This window comes from Lissotriton helveticus, chromosome 3_1 (assembly GCF_964261635.1).
Source record: "Lissotriton helveticus chromosome 3_1, aLisHel1.1, whole genome shotgun sequence".
In the NCBI taxonomy this organism is placed as follows: domain Eukaryota; kingdom Metazoa; phylum Chordata; class Amphibia; order Caudata; family Salamandridae; genus Lissotriton; species Lissotriton helveticus.
The window spans coordinates 808,846,541-808,859,091 of record NC_136061.1 but is presented as its reverse complement, the minus strand read 5'-3'; the positions used below and the strand labels follow the sequence as shown (position 1 = coordinate 808,859,091).

Here is a 12,551-nt window from a genome sequence, read left to right as displayed (position 1 = left end):
AACATTCTTCTTTGTCAGGCCTGAGGAAGCGAGTGATTGGTTGGACACTTTGCCGACTCGCCGTGCTGGCCAGGAACATGCTGGTGGTGCCGAAGGGGGACTGATGGACCAAGAATGATTATGGTGCCTGTGTCCGGAACACTACTCAACGTGACCAGCTGAGGCTCACTGACTTTTTTGATCATTCCATTCGTATCTTGGGAGGTTGTGGGGATGGCGGGACCCTTTCCTCCTCTGGGGTTTTCTTTGTGTAGATTAGTTCTTTGTTTGTAATTGTTAGGGCGACAGGCACACTGCAAATTGGGGTGGCTTTTGAGTCGGTGCAGGGTGGGGGGGAGTTGTGTTGGGAACCTAGGGGGGAGGGAGGGATATGTTCTGGGATTGTTCGTTTTTTCTTTGTCAAGGCAAGGTACTTTCATTATTTTTGACATTGGCGTGATGCTCATTTTGCGATGGGAGTTCATTGTGGATCTGGATGGGGTGTAGAGGGTTGAGGGTATTATGCTGGAATGTGAATGGGTTGGGGGATCGCATAAAGAGAGGGGTGGTTATGCAGCTGTTGCGGCGCCTTTCACCTGATGTCGTTCTGCTACAAGAGACGCACTTGATAGGTAACACTTGTCACGCTCTTAATAGACGGGGTTTTCGTCTTGCTGCCCATTCTGGATTCACATCTAGTTCTAGAGGAGTGGGTATTCTGCTCAGGGTTTCCCTCCCCCTCGAGGTTGATGATGTGAACCTTGATGCCAGGGGTCGATATGTTGCACTTGTCAGGCGGTGGGAGGGAAAACCAGTCTCGCTGGTGTCGGTTTATGTCCCCCCGGGCTTACAATCCACGACATTTACGGACCTGGGGCGGATGGTTCTGGGCCTCCCGGAGGGTGTTTTGATACTGGGTGGGGATTTTTAACTCCGTTATATCTGGCAGGATGGACCGCTATCCCCCCCGAGATCTTCCTGCTGTGCAGTCCTGCTTGGGTGACATCCTGGAAACATTGTGACTCGTAGACTGTTGGAGACTAATGCATCCAGAGCAAACACAGTTTACTTTCCATTCGGGAGCTCATGGTAGTCTCTCAAGGTTGGATTATATCCTGATACCAGCGGCACTGTCCCCTTCAGTTGGAGAGATTAGACACTTGGCCCGGGGTATATCGGACCATTCCCCTATTTGGTTTCATTTTAATCTTAGCATCGGGGCCGAAGGCAGGGTGGCTCCGATTAACCCCTGGTATCTCCTCAACCCTAAGACTCGCACTGAATTGATTAAATCATTTGATCTGTATTTTACTGAGAATGCTGGTTCTGTATCCTCGCCTGTCTCGTTGTGGGAAGCTTTTAAGACTGTGATCATGGGACAGGCATTGTCTTTGGTGGGGTGTGCCAAGAAATGTAAGAATGAGGCAATTGTTCAGCTCGAGACTGAAATCACAGACCTGGAGACGGCATTGGAGCGGGAGGTGTCTCGAGAAGCATTACATGTCCTCCGCCGTAAACAATTAGAATATAAAACTTTGGTTACTGATGCGGCAAAGACGATGAGTAGGTAACAGCAGGGACGGCTCTATGATGTGGGTGATAAAGCAGGAAAATTGATTGCCTGGCTGGACGGAAGGGAGAGAGCGAATCGAGTGGTTCCGGTGATCGAGACATGCGGTGGGGTGAGTGTAACTGATCCTGTTGAAATTGCTGAATACTTTGCTGATTATTTTCGAGAGGTCTATACCTCGGTGTCCGACAGGCCCGAGGAGGATTCGCACTTGTTGCTTCGGGACATAGCACTTCCATGTTTGTCGGAATCGGATCGTGACTGCTTGGATGCCACGCCCTTGGTGGATGAGGTGGCTCTCGCGCTACGCTCCCTTCGTTCCGGCAAGGCTCTGGGTCCCAATGGCCTTCCTGTGGAACTGTATTTGTTACGCCCTGAAACTTTAGCTCCCTATCTCCGTGATATGTTTTTGGCTGCGCGAGATAATGGCTCCCTCCCTAGAGATCAGCGTCTTGCGACCATTGTGGTGATCCATAAGGAGGGTAAACCACGAGATCGCTGCTCATCTTATAGACCCATTTCGCTCTTAAATGCAGAGCCCAAGATCCTCGCCAAATTGCTTGCTAATCGTCTGATTACGGTTATTAGCGACCTCATTCATCCGGATCAATCTGGTTTTATCCCGCACCGTAACACGGCATTAAATTTGCGACGTCTGCATGGTGTTCTCGCGAGGGCCCCGACGCTGCGTGAACCGGCCATCTTGGCGTCCTTGGACGCCACGATGGCCTTTGATACAATCGAGTGGTCTTAGCTATGGGCGGTACTCACCAAGTTTGGATTCGGCGCGGGTTTTATTGGTTGGGTCAAACTCCTGTATGAAACACCACTAGCCCAGGTGGTGGTTAATGGCCGCGTCTCCGTGCCTTTTACTCTTGGGAGGGGCACGCGACAGGGTTGTCCGTTGTCCCCGCTCCTCTTTGCTTTGGCGTGGGAGCCTCTTGCCGCTTGGCTACGGTGGGAACCTTCGATGAAGGGTATACGCTGGACGCCGGAATTTGAGGATCGCATTTCCTTATACGCGGATGATATTTTATTGTACCTTACATCTCCCCAAAAATCGCTCAATGTATTGTTTGACGTACTTAACTCCTTCGGGAAGAACTCAGGCCTTATCATTAATTGGTCGAAATCCTACATTTATGTACTTGCGGGTGTTGTCACTCGTTTGCCACAGGGCTGTCCCATCCAGTTGTCGCAGTCTGGTTTTAAGTACTTGGGTGTGTTTATCTCGATGGATCTGGCGGTTCGCTATGAACGTAATTTGCTCCCCCCACTCCAACGGTTACGCTCCGATGTAGCGCATTGGCGTAAATTACCGTTGTCTCCCCTAGGGCGTGCGGCCCTTTTTAAGATGATGTCCTTACCGCGGTTCCTATATGCCCTCCAGAATAGTTTTGATGTCATCCCGTCGAAATATTTTCGGGAAGTAGAATCGTCGCAGAGGAAACTAATATGGGACAGACGTTCACGCATAGCTCTTCCGAAATTGACACTCCCCTGGTATGATGGCGGTATAGCGCTCCCGGATATTCGCAGGTATTATTGGGCTTCCCACCTTGCTGCTATCAACCACGGGATGTATGGCCCGGCGTTGAATCCAGCATTTGAAATGGACAAGTGGCTGCTCCCGGGTGGTGATTACTAAAGGGCACTTTATTCGGGATCCTCCCGTTCACAACTCACGGGACCTACCGCTATAGCTGTGCGGGTATGGCATAGCGCAACGGCGGCTATGGGCTGGAGTGATAAATTAACTGGTGCAACACCGCTCTATGCCTCTGCGAAGCTGGGTGGCCTATGGAGGACGAAGGGATTTGATAAGTGGGACATGAACGGTATTGGTAAAGTGCGTGATCTCTGGGTTAAAGGAAGGGTTAAGGCCTTCTCGGATCTGCAAATAGAGTATAAGCTGAGTGACAGGGAAAGATTTCGTTATATCCAGGTATGTCATGCTCTGAACTCTGTGTTGCCAGTGGGTAGTGCTATTCCGGATTCCTCCCCCCTCGAAGATCGTATACTAGATGGTTATGTGCCGGATAGTACTATCTCACTGTTCTATAAGAAAATGATTAATGACCGATCGAGTCTGCTCGATCGCCTCCGTGAGGCCTGGATTGCTGATGGTATTGAACTGGATGACGAGGACTGGCAGTCCGCGATCTCCTCTCCCAAGGAGGTGGCGATTCCGGCCCGGATCCTCCACAGAATCTATGTCACTGGTCCCCGTCTGATTCATATGTGTTTCTCTACGGATGGCATGTGTCGGCGTGGGTGTGGTCTCCTTGGCACCTATCTCCATATCATATGGGAATGCCCTGAGGTGGTGCGATTTTGGAAACGTATACATGAGATTATGGATGACGTTACGGGTGTTGTGATGATGCCGGAAGCCCGACAATGTTTATTGAATGTATGGGGTCCGAATAACTATGACGTGTCGCAGCTTCGGTGGGTGACTCTGGCCAATATGGTTGCGAAGAGGGATATTGCTCAGTTGTGGGGATCCCCAAGGCCGCCTACAGTGACTGCTTGGAAAGAGAGTCTGGACTGGTGCATGTTTCGAGAGAAAACAGTGTATATCGCAAGAGGCAGGCCCAAAAAATGGGGGAAGATTTGGAACCCTTGGAACTCATGCCGTGGAGATATTTGTACGCCCCCGCTCACCGCTATCCCGAGTCCTTCCCAGTCGCCCTGACCTACATTCCTTCTAGTTGTGGTATATTGTGCTGTTCATATGCAATTCTGCCTCTGCCTCCCTCCCCTCATCTGTATTCAAAGACTATTTTCTCCTGCTATCATGTATCTCCCGTCCTCCTTGAGCGCAGACCTAATGGCTGTATTATTACTGTACTGCCTTGCTTGTTTGTTTGATGTTTTGTTTCTTTGTGTTTCAAATAATAAAAAGTTACAAAAAAAAAAAAAAAAAAAAAAAAAAAAAGAACAGAACCACTACTTACGAGGATCCTTTTAAGCTGAAAAGTTTTCTCAACTCTTATCACACTGAGACCATGGAAACCGCTCCGCCATAGTTTTTCCCTTAATTGTCTGCGACATGTTTCATGAAAATATTTGTTCTCCATATCTTTCTCTGCTTTGAAAATTGTATTTATGTCTTGGAAATGGTTGTTCTTTATGCTCAATATTCATTTTGTTTATCCTCTTTTGTTCCTACCAGGTTGTGTTTACATCTCACCCCTCCCCTTCATCATGCGGCTCGTTCGTTCTGTGCTCCTTCCCGTCCTCCCTTGTAGTCCTCGGATCTGTCATTGTTCCATGTGGCCTTCCACCCCTCCACCTTCCGTATGTTTTCGTTTTAGACCACCTCCATTTTTGGCTATATGATTTTGAGTGATTATTTGATAGCCTAGAGGAAAGGCTTCATGCCGGACTGAAGCCATATCTTCTCCCAACCATGATTCGGTTATGAATAGTATGTCTGGTTTTGCATCGATGAGAAGGTCGTAGATGTGATGCTTGTTTTTAGAGAGGAATCGAGCATTTATTAGTAGACAGTTTTTTCGTGAGTGGCCTTTGGTGATAGTAGGACTTGATTTGGTAGAAGAGTGATCAGTATTGTGTGGGTTTGTAGCAGGTGTCTTTTTAGTGCTGGTATTAGCTGTATTAGGATAGCGATCGTATAGCTGTTCTGTATCGTGTTCCTCATCCAGCATGCTAAGAAGACATTTTGATGGGTCTGCATGTGTATGTGTTAGAGATGGTGTTTGAGAGGGAGTTGGAATGCTGTATTGCTTTCGTGGTGTAACATTGTTGTGAAGTAGACATGGGGAAGCAATGTTGTGAGGTGTGGCATGTTGCTTATATGTTTTGCGTGTGTTTAAGGCGGAAGGTGTATGAGTCAGGGGAGGTGGTGCAGCATGTGGGTCATGTAGTAATGTTCTAAATTGTCCAATGGATGAGAGGGTGGTTAGAAGAGAGGTGCTGTATTGCTGCATCTGTGTTAGGTGTGGTGGAAGAGTGAAAGCTTGTATGGTTTGAAAGGTGGGTACATGTTTGTATTTTGTGATGGTAAGTATTATGATGTGTTGCGCTTTGAAGATCTTGTTGTGCTGGTGTGTGTGATATGTTTTGCTTTTGAGGAGTAGTGAAAAAGGGTGCTGATGTATATGTTTCATGCAATGGATTTAGTTGTGTAGTATTGTTTGTGAGAGGAGGTTGTGACGTAGAGGGGGTGGTGATGTGTTTATGAGTAGAGTGTATTTTGTGTGTAGGAGGGAATGAAGTAGAGGTGAGAGTGTTTATCTTAGACTGGTTTGTTGCAAGAGTTACAAAGTGTGGTGGTGTGCAGTGTGTGTGTTGTGCGTTACTGTTAATATGGTAGAAGGGCGAGGAGGGTGTTTGTTGGACAACTGATGGAAGAATGATTATATGTTTGTTAGTGATAAAAGGTGGTCTGTTAAATGTAATTACAGCAGGGAGAGTGTGCCTGAATGGGATGTAGTTATGTATGGTGTTGACTGGCGTTGTGTTAGTGAGGAGTGTATTGGTTAGTGATATAGGATAGAGTTGTGTACTGATTGTAGGTGATGGTGGATGTGTGTGGTAGTTGGGATAGTAGGGTATGTAGATGTGCTTTGGTTGGGTTTGTAGTGCATGCTGGTACATTAATCTGTGCATAGTGTTGTGCGTGGTGTACATTTGGTGTGAGTGTGTTGCTCTGTTTGTGGATGTGGATGTGTGGGCTGGGTATTGCTAAATGAGAAAAAGAGCAGCATTTCTGGCCCTAGTCCCGAACAGTCTTGATCAGGGTCAAACAGGCAACTGCCCTTGTCCTCTCTGCCCTTAACAGGCTCAAACAGGCAACTGCCCTTGTCCTCTCTGCCCTTAGCCTCGACGCCGGGACTGAGACGCCCTAAGCCTGGCCTTTTTTATAGCCCAAGTAATCAGGTGACCCCTTCAGTCAATCGGAACCCTAGCCCTAACACTATCCAATCACAACACTAGCCCTAAAATCTAGAACCAATAGGAGACCAGCACCTTACAGCCAACCTTAGCCCTAGTCCAAACACCGAATCAGTTAAAAAACCCTGATCTCTACGTCCAATAAAGGCCCTAGCCCTACCAGTAATCCAAAAACAAGTCCATGCAACCAATGGCACAGGTAGCCCTAGTCCCTACTTCCAATAGAAAGCCTAACCTTACTCTAAGTCACACACCTAGTCCAGCAACCAATCACACCAGAAGCCCTAATCGCTACTTCCAATTAAAGGTCTAACCGTAGCCCTAGTCCCACCCTACTCCCAACAACCAATAACATGGGAAGCCCTAGTCCCTACTCCCAATAGAAATCCTAACCCTAGCCCTAGTCCCAACCCTACAATGATTTAATCACAGACCTAGAAACCAATCAGAACCCTCAAATACCCAACCAATGAGGACATTAACCCTAATCCAATAGAAACACCAGATACAACCACCAATCAGTGTAGACATGTACCAACCACTAGCAGACCATATAAGGTCCAAGCGACCTCAGACAAGGTTTGCTGGCCAGGGAGTTGGAAGCTGCTTCTCCTGTTCAGAATCTCCAAGAAGACAGACAGGCTCAATCCACACTTTGGACTTCAACAGGTAAGGGCCTTACTAACTTGAAATCTAACAATACTGTTTGAATAAAACTGTACTCCCTCTGCTGGCCAAAAAACGAAGTGCACAGGCCATAGTAAATACAGTTTAAACAGCTCACAAAAGCACCCTCTGATGTAGAAAATCCCTGTTGCTGGGGGGAGGGAAGGGAGAGGCAGGGGGGCTGGTCTCACTGGCTTGTGAACACAAAATGGTGGCTGGGAGTGCACTGTTTTAACATACAGGTCATAGCACACAGCAAAGCAGAAATTTGGAGGGAAAACAGAATTGTCACCAAGGAATGAGAGGGACAAACTACAGAGGTTGGACTGCAAATCCCACAATTCAACACGCTAAATGGAGGCAATCATGAGCAGGGAAAACCACAAGTTTAAAACACAGGTGATCAAATATGCAATTACAGGCATGCTAAAACTACAGTTTTTTAACTGTAACAACCACAGGCAAAGACAGTAAAAACAGAAAGTGAAAATCGTTTTTTAAAGAACTTTTTGTCTTGGGAAGAGACAGCACTAGTCGGTCTCCTTACCACTTCCTGGACTCTGCTCACTGCAATCTGGGGAACAGGTAGGCTGCAACTCACAAGATGGAGGAGAATGATTTGGGGTGCACCCAGCAAGGCCTTAAGGGGCCTTGGCAGGTGTGAGAGGAGGGCTCAGACTTGCCTGGTAGCTGAATAGCCAATGGTTTGCTGGCCTGGGGGTGGGGGCTGGGCAGCTGCTTCTCCTGTTCAGAATCTCCTAGGAGACAGACAGGCTCAATCCACACTTTGGACTTCAGCAGGTAAGGGCCTCACTAACTTGAAATCTAACAATACTGTTTGAATAAAACTTTACTCCCTCTGCTAGCCAAAAAATGAAGTGCACAGGCCCTAGTAGATACAGTTTAAACAGCTCACAGAAGCACCCTCTGATGTTGAAAATCTCTGTTGCTTGGGGGGTGGGAGGCAGGAAAGCTAGCCTCACTGGCTTGTGAACACAAAATGGTGGCTGGGAGTGCACTGTTTTAACATACATGTCATAACACAGAGCAAAGGAAAAATTTGGAGGGAAAACAGAACTGTCACCAAGGAATAAGAGGGACAAACTACAGAGGTTGGACTGCAAATCCCACAATTCAACACGCTAAATGTAGGCAATGATGAGCAGGGAAAACCACAAGTTTAAAACACAACGCAGGTGATCAAATATGCTCCGTGGCCCAAGTAAGGGTGGGTGGTGTGGTTTTAAGATGATGGTTTCCGGACAATAGTTTTTTATAGTTTGGGGACAGATCTTGCCACTATCCATTTTAAACAAAATACATTTTTTTAAATCTCTGTGACCAGCTTTGCAGGGGTGCGAGCAGGCCATCTATTTAACCTATGTGAGCTATGGAATTATTGCTGTGTAGGGACTCACTTATCACTCCGGGATGCATATATGGATATATATGGGTGGATGGATGGTGACAAACCGATAAAACAACTAGATAAATGGATATGCACCAGTCCAAATCGGCAGAGCTGCCAGTAACCAGCTGGGGCTAGGAGTAACCATGCTATCAATAACAAGCAGGTGAACCCTGCTGTCGGAAATGACCAAGAGATTAGTAAGTGAGCAAGGCATTGTTCAGCCAAAGGAGGCAAAATAGTTCAGATTTTCTAAGCAAGTGCTTATTCAGGGAAACCATGGCAATTGTATTGCATGTCTGGATCAGTATTAGCTTTATTAGATGGGGGGGGGGGGGTTGCCTTCCAAAAGGTGCTCTACTGCAAACCAAGAATGAGTGCTGGAGGTAAAATTAGTTTCAGGCTACCACACTACTTGTTTCACTGGTCTAGGGCATTTGTGCAGGAGGTCCCAGATAAATACAAGAAGCTAGGAGACCTAGGACTCTGGCTTGGAGCATCAGCACCACTGACAATGTGGAAAAGAAAAATGTCTGTCCATCAGCAGGAATACCTGGAGGAGTGGTTTTCCATTGCTGCTCCTAAAATCTGATTCAGTTAGGAGGGCATCAAGCAGAATTTTTAAAGGTTTAAAGAAAGAGTATGCAATTAATTAGTTTCAGTCACAACTTTGAGGTTGGAACTATACTGAAGATCTCCAGCCATGAACATCAAATATTATCTGGAATGAGAAGCAAATAGTATATCAATAGAGGTGTCCTGGAGACACAAAGTAGAGCAAGAGTCCTGCTCCAGAAGAGAAAACTTGTTGCAGTGCAACTATCTACATTTTCTGTCCTCCATTTTGTTGAGGAATCTCATGGCTAGAAGGGGGTGAAAATATCTCCCCTTTTTGGGATTAAAAATTATGTCTAGTACACTCCAGCCAGACTGCATTAATATGAGGGGAGGAACAGAAATGCATGTGAAAGCTTTAACAAATCATGAGGCTGATATTTTTGCATCTGGAATGGGACTACAAGTTGATCACAGAGTACTGGAGCAGACTGTTCCTAACCTTAAAAAGGCACTGAGGGCCTGACACTGCAGCCTGAGGCTCTGACTACATTACACGGTTATCTCAAACTAGTACCCAAGCACAGTGGTAAATATGTTGAACTGGCCCTGCTCATGGGTAAGAATCGAGTGGCTATGGCGTTGAGAAGGGGAGCATCTCCCACTGCAAATAAATGGCTTATGGACAAGCAGCACAAACTCAAAAGTATACTGGTACACTAACCACCTAGGGGAGTCATGACCTAGAGATATATGGGACTTGTGAACTTATCGTGCTGGAATGGTAAGAAACATGGATGAATGAAGGGACATATGATATCACAGGACAGTTGGGGTCAGTTCACAAGAGGGGTAAACTTACAATCTAGGAGGCTAGCTGGTGATTCAGGCTGAAACCGAGGATATACACATAGATAACTGTGGCTATTTCATAATTGTTTACCACTTTATTTCTTAATAAAGCTTGCACAGTGTATGATGCTATATTCTGTTTTTGACATATTACTTATTAGGACTACTACAGCAGCCGATATATGGTATTGTACTAATGTGTCAATAAATGAATCTTTTAAAAAAAAAACGTTGCAGTTCAATCAGGTTTCACTTTTTTCTAATGTGAGATCCTGGGCTGTATGTATTCTAACAAATACATTTTAAGAAAGTTTTGTATTTTCACAAGAACCACATAATAATGAACCGGCCAAAGTGAAAAAATCTGCAAAGCCAGAAATTATTGGGGCAAAAATAATATGCTGCATAGCTGTAGTAATTGACACCCCCATAGTGACTCTGCTAAGACTTACTCTTTTCTAAGAGCCGTTGAAACGAGACTTACTCTCTTCTAAGACCAGCAGCGAGAACCATAGCACTGTGATGATTAAAGCGTTTAATTATGGCAGCGTTGCTGTTCTCCTTTAACGATTTTGTATTCGATGTAGATGGAACAGATGAAAGGCCATAACCCTACAAAGAAAGTATCAAAAGAACCAATAAACGTGACATTCAAGGTATAACCCTACTAACAACTACTGGTTTGATTTTAGATAAAACGTTAAAAAAATACATAATATTATAGTTAGCTTTTGCATTGCAAATAGCTATACAACTAAGATACTAAATTAGATTTTTGCAGGATTTTCCTCCCCTCTTAGCATGTGTTCACTCCTTTTTAAATTTCATTAGGTACACAGGGGAAGGTAAAAAACACAAATGAAAGCAACAATTTAGAATACCCCTGCTTTCTCTTTCAAACTTCAGAATTATGAAATCAGAGTGAAAACAACTATAAGTCAGAAAAATATTAGATACATTTTAGTTTTTCCCTTGTTAGACACAAATGTAACAGTTTTTAAAAATATACCCGCCCATTTATAAGGATACAAAAGCAAAAACCGTTTAACTTCGGCTCTTTATCAAAGTCCAGTCATCAGGGGAACTCAAGGGATGTGTAATTAATGAGGCGTAGCTATGTTCCCACTGAAACCTTACGGATGTATTTTCCCTCCAAATAGTTTGGAACACCATATCTATTCTCAGCTCTAACAAAAAAACCTGAATGAAGCTCCTAAAATTAAGTTTGTGCTCTAAGAAAAGATAGTCAAACTGATGCAAAACAACTTTCACTATCACAAACGTGTGATGTAAAAAAATCAAAAGTACGAACGAAATTGAGCGACTGCATAAAACTTCAAAAAAAGTCCTAAATTACATTTTCAACAAGACGAAAAAGGTTTGACAAAGAAGCAATTATGTAAATATTAACTGATACTTTTAAGTGTAAGATTGAAAAAAAAACATCAGAATAACGTGAAATTTAAAGTCACATCAAATAGGTCTAGGTCACTCAATAACAAACCATCTCATAGATGATAAACATTAACAAAGCTTGTCGACTGGGAGCCGATCACAGGTGCTGGATCATTGAAACAATCCAACGGCTTTGGCTGCAGTTTTCCCAAATGACTGCAAACAAGCAGTTTTTCCAATACTGTTGATCTTTCGCTGATGAAGAGCAGAAACTGCTCTCGAGTCTGATCCACTTCTCTTGCTTGATGTACATACAGATTACATATTTTTGAGGTTGTATCACACAAGTTGCTGAGCACAGCACCAGCTGTACTAGTGAAGTCGTTTGATAACCTGGACATTGCCCAGTGTATTCTACACTACATAAAGACAAGATGGAGAAATACCAAGGCTACACAAAAGAGAGGGAAACAAGCAAACTACGCAATTTTGCAATAAAGAAATATGAGATCTGGGAAAGTTCGGCAGGCGAACATAGGTAAAAACAAAAACAATAAGCGCAAGACAAAAAATGCTATAGAGCAAGGGTCAGAAATAAGCACAAATAGCAAGGCCCACAGACTCAGAGAGAGGCTAGTCTTGGCACCAGCTCCGGAAACAATGTCTCCTAGTCCGGGTAATAAAACCAGGATCCAGAAACTTTTCTTTCTAAAGGATCCAATGGCCGCCATTTATGCACCAACTACAGAGACAGCATGCTTGCCATCTCCCATAGTACCAGCAAAAAAAAAACCCAAAGGTTATGATAATTCAGGAACAGCCGAGCAACAACAAAAGGGCGTACCTACACCCAGTAAAATAAGGCCCCCTTCCATACAGCGACAGCCAAGTACCTCCAACACACAAAAACAACTGCTGACTTACAGAAATCAATCATGGCAGCGCAAGCAAGTAGACGGGTTACAGCAATAGCACAGATACACTGCATTTCCACGTCAACAAATCCAACACCAGGGAGAGGCTCAAAGGTGCACAGCAAAGTGCACCGGGAGGAATCAAAAAATAAATCAGATGAGTCGGAAACACAACTGGATGCCTGGGCAAGCTCATTTTCAAAATCAAATGATGCAAACATGTTGCAAATACTAGGAACTAACACTCAAACCCAGGAATCCCTGAACGAGGTAATTGAAGGGAATATCG

At 44.8% G+C, this 12,551-nt stretch overlaps 1 protein-coding gene across 6 annotated transcripts in view; it reads right to left on the bottom strand.

The window, feature by feature from the left end:
* The window catches only part of GTF2H1 (general transcription factor IIH subunit 1), a 482,809-nt gene that overhangs the window by 300,918 nt on the left and 169,340 nt on the right, over positions 1-12,551 (bottom strand). For all 6 annotated transcript variants that reach the window (XM_078681075.1, XM_078681072.1, XM_078681073.1 and 3 more), the window contains exon 8: positions 10,438-10,565. In XM_078681075.1, coding sequence (XP_078537201.1) covers positions 10,438-10,565 — 128 coding nt within the window. The remainder of the gene's footprint in view (positions 1-10,437; positions 10,566-12,551) is intronic.